The sequence below is a fragment of the Syngnathus acus genome, chromosome 21 (assembly GCF_901709675.1).
Source record: "Syngnathus acus chromosome 21, fSynAcu1.2, whole genome shotgun sequence".
Lineage (NCBI taxonomy): Eukaryota > Metazoa > Chordata > Actinopteri > Syngnathiformes > Syngnathidae > Syngnathus > Syngnathus acus.
The window spans coordinates 2,843,104-2,863,088 of record NC_051105.1 but is presented as its reverse complement, the minus strand read 5'-3'; the positions used below and the strand labels follow the sequence as shown (position 1 = coordinate 2,863,088).

Below are 19,985 nucleotides of genomic sequence, written 5' to 3'. Positions count from 1 at the left end.
CTCAAATACATCTGCTCATTGCGGTAAATAAAATGAGCAGCCCCGAAGCGAAACTGATGCAGTAGAGCTGAATCAGTCGCAAAGGTACTATAGATCCCAGAGTCCAAATAGTTCACATGCTCAGGCTAAGCCCCGCCCCTTCAGCCAAATGCCATCCAGTAGATGATGGAGGCTGCTCCATGTGAGCCAAGATTGGTGCAAAGGGATGAGTAGTTCTTGGAGGCAGAGGGTGATTGTTACCAGATATGAGGGGGAAGGGCGGTCCAAGAAGAGGCTCCAGTAAACAAGGTTTTATGGTTATGGTACACCCACTGGCCTCAGCCCTGGGTATGTACAATATATGAAAAATAAATAATAATTCTCACTTCTAATTGACACTAAAAAGATGTACCGAAGTCAAATTCCTTGTTTGGCACGCCCAAACATGGCGAATAAAAATTCTTGAATTTGTAAAAATGTTTTGATATTGTAGTAGCGCATAATTGCACTCTGCATCATTGGTTTATCATTTATTTAGTTCCTGTATTGGTGAGTATGTAAATACAATGCAACAAAAACGAATACATTTATTTAAAGAAATAAAAATAAAAATAAACCCAAAAATGATTGTTACATATAAATGCAACAGTTGAAACTTTTTTTTTTTCCTAAACTAAGCACATCTATTTGCCGAGTCATGATATGTACTCGGATATGAAGTACACCCAAATAAAATTCATCAGCTGATCCACTGATCATTCTTTAAACAAGCAGGTCACGATAGACAGTATCAGACAACAGCCCCGGAGAAAGATGACATGTGACCGTTCGTTTTTAGAATGGCCTGAAAGCTCGTCACACCCGTGATGAACAGTAACCTTTTAAATCAAACACTCAACTGTTCAACTCAATGTAAAATTATACAACACACTCAAATGCAATTAAAGACTAAAATGATTGCATAACACTAGCCTGTAAATGAAGGAATATTTAGGATTATGGTGGTCTCACACATTCACCCCTCCCCTATGACCTCATCCAGTACCCCAGTGTATGGCACTCTGCAAAAGACTGATAACCACCCTGGATTGTGACTGATTATTTCAGGGTTCATGACCATTTTTTTCCTTGTACTGTAAAGCCATGCCAATATAGCACAACTTTCAGACAATGGCCCTTTAGTTACATGTTTTTATCGCTTTACTTTTTCCCAAGGAACAGATTGAATACATGTGTAGAAAAGTAGCTTTTGTTTGGTGATTAAAAAAAAAAGTATTTTCACTAAACTTCAACTAGAAGTGTTAAATAAACAGAATGGAATAATTTAAAATGTGTGTTTGTTAAATAATACGTTTAAATGTTTTAAGTGTTCTCCCTGAATATTCATGGTTTGGCATTTGCAAATTCATCTACTTGTGGATTTTTGGGACTTATCCCCCCCCCACCTATTTGTGGAAAAACCAGATCTTGATCATATTTGATTTTTTTTTGGTATTCGATTCCGCACTCATATGCAGCAAATACAAATTTTCCCCATAGCCAATATAATGTCTGTCAATTATTTGCAAATGTATTTGTGGTCAGTCTGCTGCATGTCTGAGATTCATGCTCAGGGTTTCCCCCAAAAAGAGGCAAGGCGTGCTTGTTTCTAACTCCTTTTTTGTACATAAAATGAAAGAAAGTTACACATATTTAAACACCAAACTCCGACCTAACTACACAGTACCAAAGAGTTCTTTTTCTTTTCTCTCATTTACACTACAACTAGTAATACTCAGTGTTGCCCAATATGTTGCGTAATACAGTGAAGGCACTCAACTCTTGCCTGTATGTATACGATAAAAACCCCAAATAAATGTTTACTTTAAAAACATCAATAAAATAATCTTAGTGAGCAAAATGATTGATTCGTGTGATGGCAAGCAAGCTCACCTGGGTACACTTGTCAGGTACGTAAGCACATTGTGAAACTCTCTGTCGGTGATCTCACTGAAGGCTGGGAATTCTGGGAACACAATGATGGGGCTGCCATTGTCTCCTCTGCCTCCTGAGCAAGAGCAAGATACGGTATATGAAACCATATATACAAGAGTGTCAATCGCAGGGCACAAACAAGCATGAGTTTGACACCTGTGCACTAGAAGGCTGCAGTCGGAATCAAACCCACAACCTCCACACTGTGAGGCGGACGTGCTAACCAGTCGGCCACCGTGCCGCCCCACAGAATTTATTTATAATTGCTTGCTACTTGATGTTCATTCTAGCAGCATAATAATAAATATCTACATCGCTGGTGCTGTGTGATGACAATGACAATCAGCATTTTTTCTGCAAGCTGTCTCACTGCCTGCGTTAAACAGCTGCTCCGTCAGCGCGTGTGCCTGGAATATCAATCCACCGGCTTGTCCATTCTTTCTTCCTGTCGCTATGGCAACAGCAAGCCCACGGTCATGGTCCTAATCAAGTCTGTAAAATGGTTCCCATCACTGCCTCAAGGTTGCCAAGGGAGCAGTGATGTAGGAAAAGGCTTGGAGTTATTATATATCACATGAGTGTGCATACAACATGTATGAACTGTGTTTGTATCGTGATTAAGTAGGACAAAAGTCATGTACTGTGCTTTGCTTGGTGCCCAAAAGAGATGAGGAAGAAGACAGTGACATTTGAATGGCAAATAACTGCCAAGCAAAAAATAGGTCACAGGAAATAGTAAATGCAAAATAAAGCTGACGCATGTGTTGGACGGAAAAACTGCATCACGGATGTGCAATGAGAGAAAATGTGTTGAAATATGTGAGCTGGAGAAAATTCAGAAATGGTAAAAACTCCACAACCTTTAACATTAAATATATATATAATGTTGATACAGTAAATATTTGACTTTGTAAATAAAAACAGATTTTTTTCTCAATCTCTAAAATGGAATTTGACTTTTTTTTCATGTTTTCCAACACATGTAAAAAAAATTACTTCTTATTAAAGTCACTATTATTTTGCACATGCAGAATGGTTGAGTTGATAATTGTGACTTGTAGATTGCTAACAAGATGTAGATTGTGTGTGTGAGGTAGACTGGTAATTTGCACCAACAACCCAGGTTAACTTTGCTGCTCTCCGATATTCGAGGGTTGTCTCTCAGTTAAGATGTATCATTTCAAAATAGTACAACAACCCTAATATATTACTTTCCCACTAGACAAAGCTTTGGCACCATCTTGCGGAATTTCAGAAAGGGCGCAAAAAATGCGAATGGGTGGGTTTTTGTGGTTAAAAAAAAAATCCGATACAGGGTTGCCGTTTGTCCGATGCAGCGGGTCAGTAGATGTGAGCTGTTCAATATTTTGGTGTAACTGTAATTTTTGCCCACAAGAGGATAAGCAGTTTAGAAAATGGATGGATATCTGTTTCATTGAACTGTAATCTTGGCTATGGTTAGTGGGGCAATATAAAACTAAAGCAATTGAGCCATTGAGCCATTGTGAATTGCATTCACAAAAGGAGAAAATGCAAGTTCAAGTACCAGACACACACAATGAGTCGTGAATGAGTCACCTGAAAGAAAAGCAAATTGTCTCCTGAGTTCAGGAGTGATGTCAGCAGCACGAAGAGGGCTGCTGTCCAATTGCATGATCTCATCTGGAAGGAAGCGAGACAAAAATTGCAATTACAATTAGAAACAATCTTTCTGTATTTGCCATCTGTCTATGACTAAGTCTAAACCTACCACGTAAGACCATGAATGTAAAACCTTTTATTTGGTCTTTGTGGGATGAAGACAGAGAGAGAGAACAGAAGACGCAAACAGATCGATAGCCTAACGATCTGTGGTCAAACGAGAGGATGACACAATGCTTCGGGCCAGTTTAAATTTAGACGCGGGCCGGATTTGGCCCGCGGGCCGGAATTTGGTCCCTATATAATATCGGCTTTTGAGAAAATTTGAGGTATTTAGGTGCGCCTTATAGTCCGGAAAATACGGTATTAAAATGCAAACATTATTGACGAAGACCACTACAGTATTATAAACACCAATAAAGAGCAAATGCAAGTGCATCTGTTGCGCAAAATAAACGCTAATAAATCTCATACACTCTCTAACATGTCTTGACGCAAATATTGTCTGATATGATCAAAACATGCTTTTAATGCTAATAATGTTAGCACTGATTAAAGATTAAAGATTAAAGATTAAAGTCCCAATGATCGTCACACACACACCTGGGTGTGGTGAAATTTGTCCTCTGCATTTAACCCATCCCCGTGTGATTTTAATCCATCCCCTGGGGGAGAGGGGAGCAGTGAGCAGCAGCGGTGCCGCGCTCGGGAATCAGTTGGTGATCTAACCCCCCAATTCCAACCCTTAATGCTGAGTGCCAAGCAGGGAGGCAATGGGTCCCATTTTTATAGTCTTTGGTATGACCCGGCCAGGGTTTGAACCCACAACCTTCCAGTCTCAGGGCGGACACTCTACCACTAGGCCACTGAGCTGGTGCTGATGCTAATACTACTACTACAAAAAAACAAAAAGAAGAGTGTTTGTGCTGGTCCCTCCATATTATAGACTTCTACAAAATGTTACTAAGCCAACAACAGATAGAAAGTTTGGGGTCAGGGGTGGGACACGGTTATTGATAAGGAACAGACATTTGAGGAACAGCTTCTATTTCCTCTTCCTTTATATTGTAACCTCCAGCGAGGGTGTGCACGCAGTGAACAAAGCATCCTGGATGTGGAAATGAGACAAGACAAACGGCCTTGGCTCTGATGTTTGTAACTTGGTATAAAGCAGGGCTGCCTCATGGACGATAATGGCCGCTTGTTGCCCGAGGTGACGGGACATCTGCATCATACTCATGGGCCCAGCACACGCTTGCTTATGGACTCAGTCACACAACCACACCTTAGCCCCAGGTGACTCCCACACACCAAATCCAAAAACACACACACTCAGCTCTGTCTAAAAAAAATCCCCCTTTTGTCATTTTTATGTTTTTTTTTTTTTATCACGTTTTTTTAAGAAATAAAAATGAATATATCCAAATTATTATCATAATTTATGAATTTTAAATGTTTGTTGGTCAAGTTTGCTAAAACTATAATATTACTATCATAACGTTTTACAACTTCATCTTTTTGTACAAAATTTAAATTAGCTTTCTTTTGAAGATCAGATTAATAAAAAATTTGATATTGCAACAGTATCAGTCTCTTGTGAGAACAGCTCACCTAATTTAATGACTAGTGGACCTCACGTTGCTATCGAGTTGTGCATCGTGCTTGTATGGAATTCAACATACTGAATTGTCTGATACTGTTGAATTTAATAGTTGATATGACCTAATGTTCAATCTTAGCATTTAGCACACTCATCTTTTTTTTTATCTCATACCACTGGCCATTTACCACAGTGATAATGATTTGAACAAAAATAAAATGCAAAAACTTCTTTTGAAGGGGGAGGGGTCAACTCTTTTTGAAACAGTGAAAACATTTAACAATATAAATAATAATACTCCATGGAAACTAGGGTAATAAAAATTGCCTATACATAAGATTGATGTGCTTTAAAATAACCTTACAACCTCAAAATATCTTGAATAAATACAGAACAGAGTCAAGTGCCACTTGTTGAGCGTTAACACCACTTGCCATTCATCCTTCAAAAAGCCTCGAGCCTCAAGAACAGGAATGAGAACGTTACAAGTGAAACTGCTCCACTATGCTGGGAGTGTCGGGTTTCAGACCTCTTTGTAACTTTTCTCATCACTAAGTATCAGTGATGTCACAAAGACCTTGTAAGATGCAGCAATTAATTAAGTAGCATTATTATCTTCGTAAGGGCAGGATTCTTGTATTAGGGTCTGATTAAGATTATGCAAATGTCCAGTGATTTTCTTTTTTTTTTATACAGGTCACAAAGTGCTCCACATAAATAAATAAACACAAAACATTATAATTCAAATAACATGACAACAATGTGCCAACACAAAGAAGCGAGCGTTATTTCACACTGCCATTGAACCACTTAAAGACGCACGCATGCACGACAGCTGCTGTTTAAGGGACTAATGTTCTTTGACGAGCTTAATGGCGAGGATTAGCGTCCTGCTCACGTTTGTCTGAGACTGACGAGTCAAACGTTAGTAGGTCACAGTTACACACCTAGACCGCCTGCCACCACTGACACACTTTCAACAGGTGCCGAATTGCATGCAGTAACTTGAAAACCATTGAAATAAATAAATTAATAAATAATGATGATGATGAATAAGACAGGGCCCACTCAATGCTATCCAATATGGAAGACCTCAAACGGGAGGTGGTGGGGGAGGCAAATTCACGCACATTGAGGGAGAGGTTTGTCAATAAGCCATCAAGGGACACACATTCGCTTTACACAATATTAGGCACACTTGGTCCAAAATAATCCATCTCGGAAAGTTATCAATGCTCCCATGTTAAATTTGATTCTGAATTTTATCCAATTTTTTACAAAAATGTCTCTAAAGCTAGTAGTTCAAACTACCATCATGCATCATACCATCATGCGTCAGCGTGAATCAAGATTGAGGTCAGTAGTGTTCTCAATTGAGACACTTATTTTAAAAAGAAGGAGCAGCAACAAGTCGGTGGGTGTGCAATCAAAACAGCACGCTCTCAATTGGCCAATGTGACTATCAATCTTGTTTTTTACACTTGTATGAAAGTTACAGATGTGAAAATGCCACTTCAAAACATTGCCAGTACAAATCTTTGATAATGGATGCAACATGAAAGTTGACCTAATGAAGCGTTCTGTGTGAATTACAGACAACACAGGGAGGAAAATACACCTACCACACAACCAGTGGCAGTAACAGGAAAATCTGGAGTATTTTTCAACCTCCTCAAGGGAGATGCACACATGATCCCAGCTCTCCTCTACAGGCTGCAGACACACGTGCAATGATCCACTCCACTGCTGTTCGGATCCGGAATCAACCTCCATATTACTTTCTTCTTTTCTCCTCTGTCGTTTCTTCCCATTAGCACTACGCGTGATTACAAGTCCGTCAAGCTCCCGTCTCTTCGCTAGCTCAACCAAATTCAATCTCTCCAATCTCACAGTACTCTGCAGCCCCGAATCCACTTCATTGCAAAAACCAGAATCCAAGTCAAGATCCACAAAGGAGCCTGAATCTGACACCTTCCCTGCTTCCATCCTGCTGCTCCAGGCTTGTTGACTGCACTTCATCACAACAGGTAGCCCCTCGATCAGACGCCCTCCCCACCCCTCGTATCCACATTCAAAGCACCATACTACAACGGTGTGTGCTTCTCAGTCCTACCTCAAGTTACCTTCCCTATGGCAGACAAAAGCTACCTTGTACAGCTCAAACCTTCCCTTCCGCCCAGATAACGAATAGCTGGGTACCTCTTCCTCTAAAAAGACAATTAACTGACCACACCCAGCTGAGCAGATCACTGACAACTCACACTAACTGGCCACAATACTAGTTACATAATCTCTAAAGATTTAAGGGGAACAAATGAATGAATGACCTTGTTAAACACAAATTCAAACCTGGAGTTTTGAGATGCAAGTTATCATGGAATTTAAACTCTCATTGCTTTAAAAAATAATAATAAAAGTAAAATCTATTTGACAAACTGATTAGATTTTTCTTTCTCATAATGGATCTCTTTATATGATTTATGTTTTAAATGTTTAGTGTAGTTGCTTAGCACTAGAAAACAAAGTTCTATGTTGAGTGTAGTTGTTTGGCACTAGAAAACAAAGTTCTATTTGTTGGTTTCTGTTATCTTCAAACTGCACATGTTTGCTGAAGTAACATGGTCAGGTGGTCAGTGTACACTGTTCCACTTGGCTGCATTATCTCAGGGGACGTGGACCTGAAATTACAAAGCCTCCATTCTAACAGGCCCATTTAAACACAGTTTGAATCCCCCTTTAACCATTCACGGACTCTAACCATTCGAAACCCCCGGCCTTGTTTACACCCCTCAAAAGCTTCCATTATCACGAACTCTCTGAGTCCTCATTCTAAAGTCACACTCAAAGAAAAGCCCTGTTACTCGACTGCAATGCAACAATTAAAGCTCAGTGACTTGTATAGAAGATCCAGTGCACTCCAAAGTCAGCTGGAAAGTTTAAACAAGGCTTGGTTATAACATTAAAAATATGTCGCCATGCTTTTGTGTGTGTGCGTACGTGCTTGCGTGTGTGTGTTCACAGGGATTTGGTTTGCCCAATGAAGCCACAGCACACATCAGGTTATCAGTGCAATAAACATCGAGTATGTAAACACCAACACGTTCAAAGGCATTGCACGTGTGGTTGAGACTTAGCGGTCTATCTTAAAGACATAGAGTTGATGGTTTGTTTGCAAGGGTCGATGATTCATTTGCAAACACGAAAGAGGTAGCCGATAATCATAGGCTGAATTGAATATGATCCTTAGACACATTGTGAAATTGTCACAATTTCTGGCTCCAAAACTGCATTGTCATGTAAAAAAATGGCTAACATGATATTAAAGGGGAAGTCAACCCAAAAAAACGTCTTTACGATAATATGTTGTGTGTGCCCCCACTAGTCTAAATGCAGCATTCTGAATCATATTAAGTTTGTGAAATATGAGTTAAGCAGAAAAATGACCTTTTTTTTTTGTATCTCAGGAGGTGGCCATTTTGCCACTTGCTGTCCACTGAAAATGACATCACGGTTGCTCAGTGCACAGGTCACAACCAATCACTGCTCAGCTTCAAAAACTGGAGAGCTGTGATTGGTTGTGACGTGAGATCTGGCAAATGCCATGTCATGTCATTTCGAGTCGACAGCAAGTGTGAAAATGGCCGCACGATGAGATTGATAAAAACAGGTGGATTTAAAAATAGCCTTGTGTGATAGACATTTTAGACACATTTACATTTCAGGCTCCAAAACTGGCCCTCGCGTACACAAATAATTTGTAGTTAAAAACTGTCTGATGTCATTGTTCCAAGAAAAATAGTCAAACTGCACCGAGCCGGTAAAAAGTGTAATTTCCCATTTCTCTGGAAAATAGTAATTACAAGAAAAGCGAGTTTTATTCCTGAGAATTCTTTTTCTATCGACAGCATAAAAAAACAGACCCAAGATGTCGTCTTCCCTCACACACACAGACAAATGTATTTTTCCAAGGAGAGACTAACCTTAGATATTTAAGAATGACCTTGAACAGAAACAAATAGCAGTATATGTTCATTTTGCACTGGAAACTATCGACCAGTAGCCTACAAAAGCAGCACAAGTAAAATGTCAGCATTTCTTTCACTCACGTCGCTTAAGGGTTACCATTGGAATCGTATTTTCCCATTTAGAAGCATTCCTCTTGGCTTTCCTCACCATTCTTTCCGCCCTCTGTCTCGCATGGACTACAGGAGGTCTCAAAGTGGAAACACTGAGCCCAATAGAACACCAAGCTTTCCCCTTGCCTTCGAAGCAGCTGCTGTGCTTGCGGCAAAAAGCAAATGACGGGAATAAGCGCTGTGCAGCCGCTCAGATTTGTATACTGGTAGCGTTTGTTGATGCTCAGCCCTCCCTCCCACACACACACACACGCATGCACACACACATTTTGGGTGAAGAAAGAAGGAAGCCAACATGGGAAATAAAAGAATGAAGTTTTGCCGGGTGATGCTAACTAATATTTACAGCAGTCTCGCACAGCAGTTTTGCAAAGAACACCTAATGTAGTGAGTACAAAATGTAATTGTGCAATACTCTAAGCAGCATATTGCATTTAAAGTGGACTGTGTTTAGATTAACTAATTCATAATATATAAAGCTTTCACACTTTTTCAAACCCGGCCCAAAAAAACGGACAAAATCCTTGACCAAATAGGATACCAAAGATCAAGATGTGTCAAGAGTTCCTAACCTCGGCCCTGACACCACTTCAAAGTTTCGAAGAAATCATTTTTTTTAACGTTTGCCCAATTCTGATGAACAAATAGAGGTCAAACCAGACCGTATTTTTTTGACAATGTAAACCTATTAAAAAACAAACTAGCTGACTGAAAAGAAACAAAGAAACACCTTTTGCCTTGCACATTTTTTCTTCATAATCATGCTAACAAACTAAGTTGTGCAATAAGTCAACCAAAAAAACGTCTCATAAAATTGCTAAATAAACAATTAACAAATGACTTCTAGTGTTGGGTCAAGGCAAATCATCTCTTAAGTACCAAATCAATACTGTATTTTGCCATATGGAAAATCCTACTGAATTCTCACAGCACACAGACATGAGTAGATCAACAAACACGCATGCTCTTTTCCTAACAGAAACTAAACTAACCACCAGTTTTTGCCAGTACCACTAAAGATGACCAGTACACAAAAAACATCCCATCCTCTTACCATCCCACTCTCTCCAGGAATTCTTACGACTGGCTGGACTGAAAGGAAAAGAAGAGCCCAATCCCGAGATGTCCAAGTTCTGGATCAGAAGACTGAGTCGGTTCATGATGCGGTACGACGCCTCGCCGCCTTCCCGCAAGAACTCGTGCAGAGACATTTGGAGCCAACTGGCAGTTTCAAACTCTCGTACAAACTTTCAGCGCAGGCATAAGAAGGATCCTGGAAGGGTTCACTTCTGTGATTGTACAGGATCAGACAGACATGCATGCATCCTGCGATGGCGAGACCTCCACGGTGCACCCCTCACTAAACCGGCTTCTTCGGCAGATCCACATTGGGGATTTCACGCAAAGCTGGCAGGTTTAAATTGCTGAGTCACTGCACTGCACAACGTCTGCATGCGGTCACGCTACAGGCAAGAATAGATCTTGTGCTGCTGCGCTCTGCACGGACTCACAGACCTCATTGCAAGTGTAACTATTGACAGCCGCATAGGTTTCCCAGCTGGAGGAAACCGGCAGCCGTCGGGGCACAAATCCCCTTCTGTTGCTCGGGCTAATTATATTCTTCCACCCCTCTACTAATCTGCCTCGGCTTTCCGCATCACCCTGTCTTACCGGATACTCCAACTTACTTCCAGTACTCCACAGCCAAGATCAAGAAACCAGCTTTAAAGTTTAAAAACACTGATGTTTGCTATGCTTGTGCTGTTGTGTGAACCAATATTTGTCCAGGAAGGGAGGCAGTATGCAAAGTTGGACATTGTGAATTTGCTGTGTTGTGTGCTCAAAGCTGGTGAACTAAATTCAGACAACGGTTTGCCATGTCGACAACGGTTACCATGCGAACTTGGTGGTGACTGTACAACATCATTATGGCTTTTTTGCCAAGCTTACTCCTGAAGTGCAGCTGTCTTTAGTCAAAATGGTGGCCAAATTCAAGAGATTCAATTCAATGTAAAAAAAAATGATTTGCTTTTTTTTGTCAAAGCAGCTTGAACAAGGCATGCTGTTGGCTAATATACATAAAACTGCAACTGGGCCAAACTGAATGTTGCCTGTAGCATTGGCAACAATTTGAACCTGACTATAATTATTTCATTTGGGAAAACAATTTTCAAGTCGCCAATGCATTTGTACAACATTCTACAAAGTGCAAAGACTTTCAAAAGAGCGTGTCGAGGTTTTAAACTTCCTTACTAATTAAGACATCAATAAATTCTTCCCTGAATCTCTTCGGGCGTACTCTCATGCTAGCTCCTGTCTCGTGAGATCATCGTTAGCTCGTCTTTTGCTCTCGCCATCCAGCCACGGCACGACCTCGTCACCATTGTCTCCAACAACGATTGCATGCGGGTAATGCAGGGATGGGGAACCTTAACCCTTGGGCCTACCAGAGAATTCACTTTCATTCAAAAAGAAAATAAACACCCATGTAGGGGATCTTTTCGAAACACCAGGTTAATCTATTCAACAGAAGCAGTATATTTATCTAATATCTAGTCCGCCTACTCACTGCTAGTTGATCAACATATGTGGAGGATTGCTGCTGGACATCAGGACTTCTCTTTGCTTCACTGATCTCATTAAACATGTGGCTTCATTTAATTATTTCATGCTTGACCTGTTTTAAAACAGGTACTCCTCTTCTGCCCGCATTGTAAGTTTCCAGTTTGCTATTCTTCATGGATCAGGGCCAATGTAAGCAGGGAGGAGGAGTCCCAGTATTATGTGTCGCTATCACTTGCAGAAAACATCACATTATTCCAGCAAATAATCCTCCATAATTGTGTGCTGGACTTTGTCACGCATTATCAGGAGCATTCGTTCCAGCCGGAGATAATGACAGTTATGATAGTGTATTCTATCAATTGAAAGCAACAAAGCCCATATTATAATAATATTCAAATGAGTGTAATAAAAGCCATTAGTTATGATATCTTTAGTAAAATAAACAACAACCCACAAATACCAAGAAATACACTAACTTAATGTTTTTCCCTCTTAATAAGCACCTGACAGCATTATCATCTTTGCAAAGGAAGATTTTTTTTTTTTTTTTTACGGCTGCTATGATGCACCTCATGGCACAGTGCAGGTATAATCGATGTTGTGACTGATGGGCGTGTGCAGGCTAGAATCTCTTAGGGTTCATCACCATCTAATTCAATACTTTCCCGCATTGCAGTTGTTAAAATGGTTCAAATAGACCTTTGACCACCAAACTGGAATTCAGACTGTATCGACACATCTTGTTTCTACGCAAAGCATTGTTTTCCTCCTACAGGTAATAAAATGTAGGTCATGATGTCATATTGACAAACCCTGACAATTATGTCTATTGTCACATTTCTGAAACGCTTTATTCCTCTTTTTCAGGGTTACATTTTAAACCAGCAAGAATGAGAATGTCCTTGTGTGGGTGTGTGTAGTTGTGGCCCACCTATACTCCTGGTGACCGTCGTCAGCCTCTCCAGCAGTTCCCCCACGTCCATCTCCTCTGTTTTCATCCACAAGATCATCCTCCAGAGGGGCAGTGGGAGACCAGCAGCCCAGCAAGGAGAAGCTTTCCTGGGAAGAAGAGACAGCTTGCCTGCTTTTACCAGACGGTTCCTCGGAGAGATTGGTGCGGTGATGTTATGGGCTGTGGGGGATGGGGGTGGGAGGGAGAAGGGGATGCAGCGGAATCAGAAGGGTCTAACCCGAGATGTGTATTCCTGGTGGCGGTCTTGTATGAAACATGGGTGTGTGAGTGTATGTAAAGGGGGATGATGGAGGCCTCCTTGGATGCTTGAACGATGCTGATGCTGCCTCACACACAGCCTAGGCTGCCAGGGCACGTCCTCGGCTAGGGGCAGTCGGGAAAGGGAGGATAGCCCGAGAAGGCGGGGAGGAGCTGGAGCAGGATGATGATGATGATGATGCAGCCTCGTTCGCACACATCGGTGACTCGCGTGATGCTGCAAACAATGGTTGGGGGAGGAGAGGGAGAGGTTGGGTGTGCTCGCATACACAACCAGTGATACAATAGTGACACCTTGTGTGCAAAACATGGAGTTGCATCGAGACGTCAAAGGAGAACTCAAGTAGCTAGTCACCAATGACAAGAACCAAATTGTGCCGTATTCAAAATGCTACGGTTTTATATGGATTATGAAAATCACAGTCTACAGATCACAAACATCACTGCCTCGAAACGGTGCACTTACACAATGGAATAACTAATAGGATATTTAATTTTAATAAGATGTGTTGGTGACAGCTGTAGTTATTATTAATAATTCATGACATTCATCTATATAAGACACTAATCATGTGAATGATTTCTCACAATACGAGGGAAAGGGTTAAATACAATATGAGACACTTTATTTCTATTTACTAAATCTCTACCATTATTTGCATTTTCAAATGATCACTTATATAACATTCCTGGAACATCACAATGCCCCATCAGTGGAAAAACAATTTTTGAAATAGGCCCGCAACCGAACTTCTTCCAAATTTGTAAATGAAAACAACCCAGATATTTTAAACGATTTCTTTATTCCAAGCAATATGACAATACAGTGCTTTAAACTCTCGTTTGCTACAGACAGGCTTGCAAAATAGTTAGGAGGAAAAAAAATACCCTTTAAACTTTGTAATAGTAATACAAACAGTGGTGTACGGAAGGTGTGCATACCGCTCAGAAGAACGCGCACACACACACGCGCTAACACACACGCACACACACACACACACACACACACACCCTACTGGCACCTTTATCATGCTCATAGATATCAGCATTTTGAACTCTTGTGCTGATGGACAGAAGAAGCGGCGTTGACATTCGAGAAAAAGGCTGGTGATACAACCATTTGAGACGGAAGCCAGTTTGTTCCAGTTTCAAGTTATTTGGTCACTTCACCTACTACAATGCTCTTAGAAAAATAACTTGTGAGGAAGAGAAGTGTAACAGTATAAATCCCTCTTAGTTGACAGACAACATACCTTCAATTTTAGGCATACACACATCTGTACCACAAAGTGCTGTGTGTGTACTGATAAATCTCTACTGACCCTTTTGGTAAACTAGACCCCACATTGGAACCCACATTCTTTTCGGGATATGCAAAAGTAGCAAAGGAAACATGCACAAAACATCCTCATGGACAAAACAACAACACTCCAGAGGTGAAAAGTCACAAAAGAAATCAAATATAGATTACTGTAGATGAACACAATGTAGCTCACGGGCTATTGGATTTTTTTTTCTTCTTTTTCATGCTTTCAAATTGACAAGGGAATGAAAACACAATGGGCCTCATTTATTAATAAATATGTAGAATGTTCGTACTCTGCGCACAATTTGAAAATATACGCAATCTCATGACATATTCATACCAGGCCCAAACAAAAAAAAAAAAATAGCTGTGAGAGACGTTTATACCTTTCTCAGTCCTATTTTTGAAAGGTTTGTAGCAAACATATAACAACATACAACAATATCAATTGCGAACTTAAACCGAGAGTGTAAACACACATTGAAAAATAAATTATGAGGCGATCAATAAATAAAGATGACACAAGTTGTTGAACACTGGTTATCACGTCCGCCTCGCAGTTAGGAGGGTGTGGGTTCGATTCCACCTCCGGCCCTCCCTGTGTGGAGTTTGCATGTTCTCCCCGTGCCCGCGTGGGTTTTCTCCGGGCACTCCGGTTTCCTCCCACATCCCAAAAACATGCTTGGTAGGCCGATTGAGCCCTCCAAATTTCCCGTAGCTGTGAGTGCGAGTGAGGATGGTTGTTTGTCTCTGTGTGCCCTGCGATTGGCTGGCAACCAGTTCAAGATGTCCCCCGCCTACTGCCCAATGACTGCTGGGATAGGCTCCAGCACGCCCGCCACCCCCGTGGGGACAAGCGGTACAGAAAATGGATGGATGTTGAATTTGATGGTAGGGAATAAATATATTTCAGCAAAGGGGGATTTGTATGCCTCCCGGTTGGAGCCAATGATGGTTGTCGGACATTAGTAAATGAGGGCCAGTGTGAGTGGAAGTAAAGTGAAAATACAACTATTCCTTAAATGCCAAGGAATAAAGGAAATGCATTGTAAATGGCCAGAATATATCCCCACTGGACCTTGTTTGGATTTTTTTTTTTTTTAAAGCAATTTCAATACACAAGTTACTAATTAAAAGCACAATTTAGAGTGTAGCTGGAAGTAAAAATGCAAGTGTTGGCCTTTGAATATAAATAAAATAGTAGAAATGGAACCATAATATATCCCCGGACAACATTTTTCGTCGGAAATAAAGTATTAATTATCGCTGGTAAACTACAGTTTCATCCACCCTTTGACATCAAAATGTTAGAAACTTATCAAAATTGAGAAAAAAAAAAGGTTTTGGCACATGTTGCACCTCAAAATGCACTTTTAAAAAAAACAAACAAAAAAAAAAAAAAACACGAAATGCGAACATGTGGTGTATAAAATGTGCAACTAAATCCTGATGGGGTAAACAACAATCATGAAATATTTAAACAAAGTAGCATGACAAATTCGTCGGGATACAATACGGCAACAGCACAGTGAGTGTCACTGAGGTCATGATGTTGAGTCCCCAAATCTAAACAAATAGTGTGTGCGTGTGTATTAAATCTATGCCCGTTGGTAGATTTTTGCATATAAAAGTAAAGTGTGTTCTCGAAAGGAAAAAGAGGTTGATCCGGAATGAGCTACAATCGTCAGCTGGAGATCATGACGGACAAATTGGTTTGACATTCTACTGATTGATTGTGACATCGCCTATTCAAGTCTTCCTGCTGAGTACCACACATCATCACGTGTCAAGTTACATCAGTCATCGATAGTGACTGCCACCAAGACAGGGGAACAAAAGGAACATTTCTTTCAGACGTGACATTAGTTTCTGCATAACATACAAAGGGCACAAAATCATCCGGAAGTAAAAGACAGTCACTTTTAGAGCGCCTGTAACCATCACTCTGCTTGGAAAGAGTATTAAAGCCACAGCGACATGATTTTCTGATAATACTGTTGTAAATTTGTCTTTCTTTAAAAGTTGCAATTTTACATAGAAAAAGTCATAAAATGAGACTAATGATGGAAGGAGAATAAGTCATAATAAAACAAGAGGGAAGGTATAGATATAGATTTGTTCTCATAATATTACTACATTATTTGGTCAAATGAAAACTTGAAACACTACTAAAAACAGAATTGTTCTCATTCTGTTGTAAAATAAGAGACTTTCTCTATTACAACCACCCTCATAAATATTTTGACCTTAGTAATATTGCGGCTTTATTCTTTGCAACTTTTTCCTGGTAATTTTCCATCAATTTTATTCTCCTGAAATTACAATCTTTTCTTATAAAACCATTATTTTTCTCTCATAAATTATGCTTACTAAATTTATTTTTGTAAACATATCTGTTTTGCTTTGAAATAATTAAATATTATATTTTAATATTTATTTCAGTGAAAATTTGTATTTTTACGGATGTATATTATTTGACTTTGATCTTGTCACCTTAAAAAGGGTAGCACAGCTTTGTAAAATTGTTCATTTGAAAAACTAAAGTTCTACTGAATTTATCAATTCAATTTTGAAATTCTATGATTTTATTCTTGTAAAATGATTTTTAGATGTTTTCAGTGTGGCCTTAATACTCCTTAGTGCCATCAGGCTACATGGTACACAAAAATAGTCAAAGTTTAGTCCTGGGTACACACATCACCATGCAAAGAGTTGAGACATGCAAGGACACAGAGGTGAGATGGAATAGTGAAAATAAGTGTCCCACTGAAACTACTGTAAGCAGGCATGTATGAATTAAGGCAGGGTGGCGACAATACTGCACATCCCTCTATTTTGTTTTGCCCCCCATTCGAATAGCATGAGGTGTTTGTGTGTGTGTGTGTGTGCGGTGTGAGGGGGTTGCTGAGTGTATGTGTAAGGCTTTGTAATATACCACTTCCTCTTTTTTTTTTCTTTTTTGAACACCTTTGGCTTCTAGCCTGCTGCTGTGTGTTTTACCTGTAAGGCAAAGGTGTGTCACATAGAAAACGTACATACACGCACACCTAAAGGGCTGAGCTGGATGGCAGCCCTTACTTGGCCAGACCACATAGTGAACATACACATATAGTGTATTGTACATACAAATTTTGACACAAAATAACAAAGACGTCATTGTACCAACAGGCTGGAGAGTATCTTGCCAATTGTTTTTTCAAATATGCAGAAGATGTCGGAAAAGCAAAAGAATGAGCATGTGGTGGGTGTTTGGATGACACTACGCCAGCCCAAACGGTGAGCTTGTGTGTTGTGTAAATTCTCACCCTTGAGATGATGACTCCATTCTGCAAACACTAAAGTTGGAGCTTCAGACAGACGTTTCTGGCCCCGGAGCATAGTAGGCAATCCCCGCCCCGGAAAGGCGGAGCATGCACGGGCTGAGGGAGCGCAAGTCTGCCCTCCCCCCTTCTGCCAAGTGCGCCAAGAGTTTTTGGGGAAGGGGGTCGGAAGCGCGAAGCGACAGCGTCTCCACGGCGCCAAGATGAAGCTGAGAGGAGTCGACGCTCGCGCCTTTGTAGGAGCGGCGGGACGGCAGCTTGGCCATGTCATCCCATGACAACTTGTCCCGATCCTACATAGACAAATGCAGCATAGTCAAAGATTTTTGAAAAAGAAAAAAAGAAAAGGGAGCAGATTAGCTCCACACCTGCAAAACAGAAGATCATCTTAAATCAAACTGCCCTGAGGTACAATGTGAAAATCAAACAAAAATATACTAAGCATTGCCTGTGCTCTGTGCTGTTAAAAGGTTTTATGGTGGGGACAGTTTGACCCTGGCACAGAGGTACTAAAAGTTGTACAATTTGGTCTTCAACCAACATCTACTCATTTATAATGTTAAAACTATGGTCAAAAGGCAAGGAGAACTTGGGAGTTCAAAGCATCGTTATGCAAGACATCAATTCTTTGGGTGGGTGATGCCAAAAATAAATTGAATGTAAAGATTGTCTTGTGTGTATACAAAAAAGTTAAACATCTCAGAATGGATCATGTTCATCGTTAGAGATTCAACGATATTTAAATTATTGTAATATTCAAGTTCAACTTCCTTCCATGAAGATTTTTCTCAATGCCAAAGTAGTGTTACCAAAATAAATGCAAATACAAACGTATAATAAAACGTTGTCAGTGTCGAAAATCATCATCAGTCAACATGATCAAGCAAATAGTCACAACTGCAAATCCATCATTCAACACCAGATGGCATTACTGCTCCTCATACTAAAAAGAACACTAGTTTGGCTATGAAATAAGTCTTACCTTAAAAAGCCTTCCTATAATAATAATTAAAAAAAAAAATTGGGTGAGTGATTGAGGAAAGTTGAGTTACTGAAAGGAAAAAAGGTGCAATTATTTTTGTTGCGTAATATGTTGAAATTTTTTTAGATTGGTACCTAGCTCTTATAAAAATAGCCAAATTGATCATTTAAAATGTTATATTCCTATGATTTGACTTTTTTCCTATAAATATTACAACTACTGTATATTTTGAGATTATTTTCTCACCTTGTATGCATCTCTCTCTGCAAAAACATTTTAGCAATCTTAGAGGGAAACTGCAGGATTAACATCTTTCCTTTAAATGATGATCATAAAATGAGAAACAGTTTCCTACGATTTGAGTAGGAAGCAAGTAACGAGTAAACACATTTTGAAAAGTAATTCGTGCCTGTTTAAAAGTTCACCAAAAAACATACTAGCATAATTTAAAACCCCCAAAATAGTCAATCAATAGATGGAATACATGCATATAAAAAGTCACTGCAAAGGATTCAGAGGAACATTATATTTAGGTTTCCCAAACTTTGATTTGTTCGCCAATTGTTGAGTGGAAATGGGTAATCTTGTGTGCTATTGATTAGTGATTAGTGTCCTGTGAGACGGGTATTGTGGGAATTTGTCCAATTTCACTTAATCTCTCAGAAAATGTAGAATAAAAAACACAGGTATGTTCATTGATCCATGCCAATAATATAATGTGAGTGACCCTAAACATTTCCTGCAGTTTGGAAGACCAGCTTTCACACTGAAATTTGGATGATTCAATTGAGTAAAGATCATCATTACTTCAGAATTTTTGTTTTTGGTTTTCTGTAAATGTAAAACGGGTGCCTTGGCTCAGTAAAGGTTTGGAAAGCCTGTTACAGATCATTAAGTAGTCCATTTCTTGGCAAAGGGCTTTTTTTTGTACAATGTACGATGTTATCGGGATATATTGTGGTCTTAAGATGAAAACGTTTAGGACCCTACATTATAAGATAGGAAAAGGAGGAGGGATCTTTTACATCTAGCACATTGCAGTTAGATGACGCGATGTCAGGAGAGAGCAATTAAGATGTGCGTTTTTTTTCCCCCCCCCCTCATGTTATTTCCCAGCATGCATACAGGAGTTGCGGCCTTGAGAGTCACCTGCTCTTCTTGTTCCTCCTTCGTCTGTTTGGCTCAATCAGAAACTCATTCTGCTGGATGACTGAGAAAGCATGAAGATGGTGGAGGGCTCCACAGTAAGGC

The 19,985-nt window shown here is 40.0% G+C and overlaps 2 protein-coding genes across 16 annotated transcripts in view; both read right to left on the bottom strand.

The window, feature by feature from the left end:
* The window catches only part of LOC119115031 (guanine nucleotide exchange factor DBS-like), a 36,547-nt gene extending 23,200 nt beyond the window's left edge, over nt 1–13,347 (bottom strand). For 2 of the 12 annotated variants that reach the window (XM_037239159.1, XM_037239157.1), the window contains exons 1-3: nt 6,817–7,237; nt 3,532–3,615; nt 1,912–2,026 (exon numbers count right to left, since the gene is read on the bottom strand). In XM_037239159.1, coding sequence (XP_037095054.1) covers nt 1,912–2,026; nt 3,532–3,615; nt 6,817–7,213 — 596 coding nt within the window. In that variant the 5' untranslated portion in view covers nt 7,214–7,237. Of the gene's footprint in view, nt 1–1,911; nt 2,027–3,531; nt 3,616–6,816; nt 7,239–9,300; nt 9,507–10,384; nt 10,958–11,001; nt 11,073–12,826 lie in introns of those variants that run through there. The other 10 variants (XM_037239163.1, XM_037239161.1, XM_037239165.1 and 7 more) reach the window with 10 other exon arrangements.
* Nucleotides 13,348–17,270: 3,923 nt separating this feature from the next.
* LOC119115033 (probable phospholipid-transporting ATPase IH) overlaps nt 17,271–19,985 on the bottom strand; it is a 27,991-nt gene continuing 25,276 nt past the window's right edge. For 2 of the 4 annotated variants that reach the window (XM_037239173.1, XM_037239172.1), the window contains 2 exons: nt 19,884–19,985; nt 17,911–18,045 (listed from right to left, as the gene is read on the bottom strand). The exon at nt 19,884–19,985 is cut by the window's right edge and continues 16 nt beyond it. In XM_037239173.1, coding sequence (XP_037095068.1) covers nt 19,921–19,985 — 65 coding nt within the window. In that variant the 3' untranslated portion in view covers nt 17,911–18,045; nt 19,884–19,920. Of the gene's footprint in view, nt 18,046–19,883 lie in introns of all 4 variants that reach the window. The other 2 variants (XM_037239171.1, XM_037239170.1) reach the window with 1 other exon arrangement.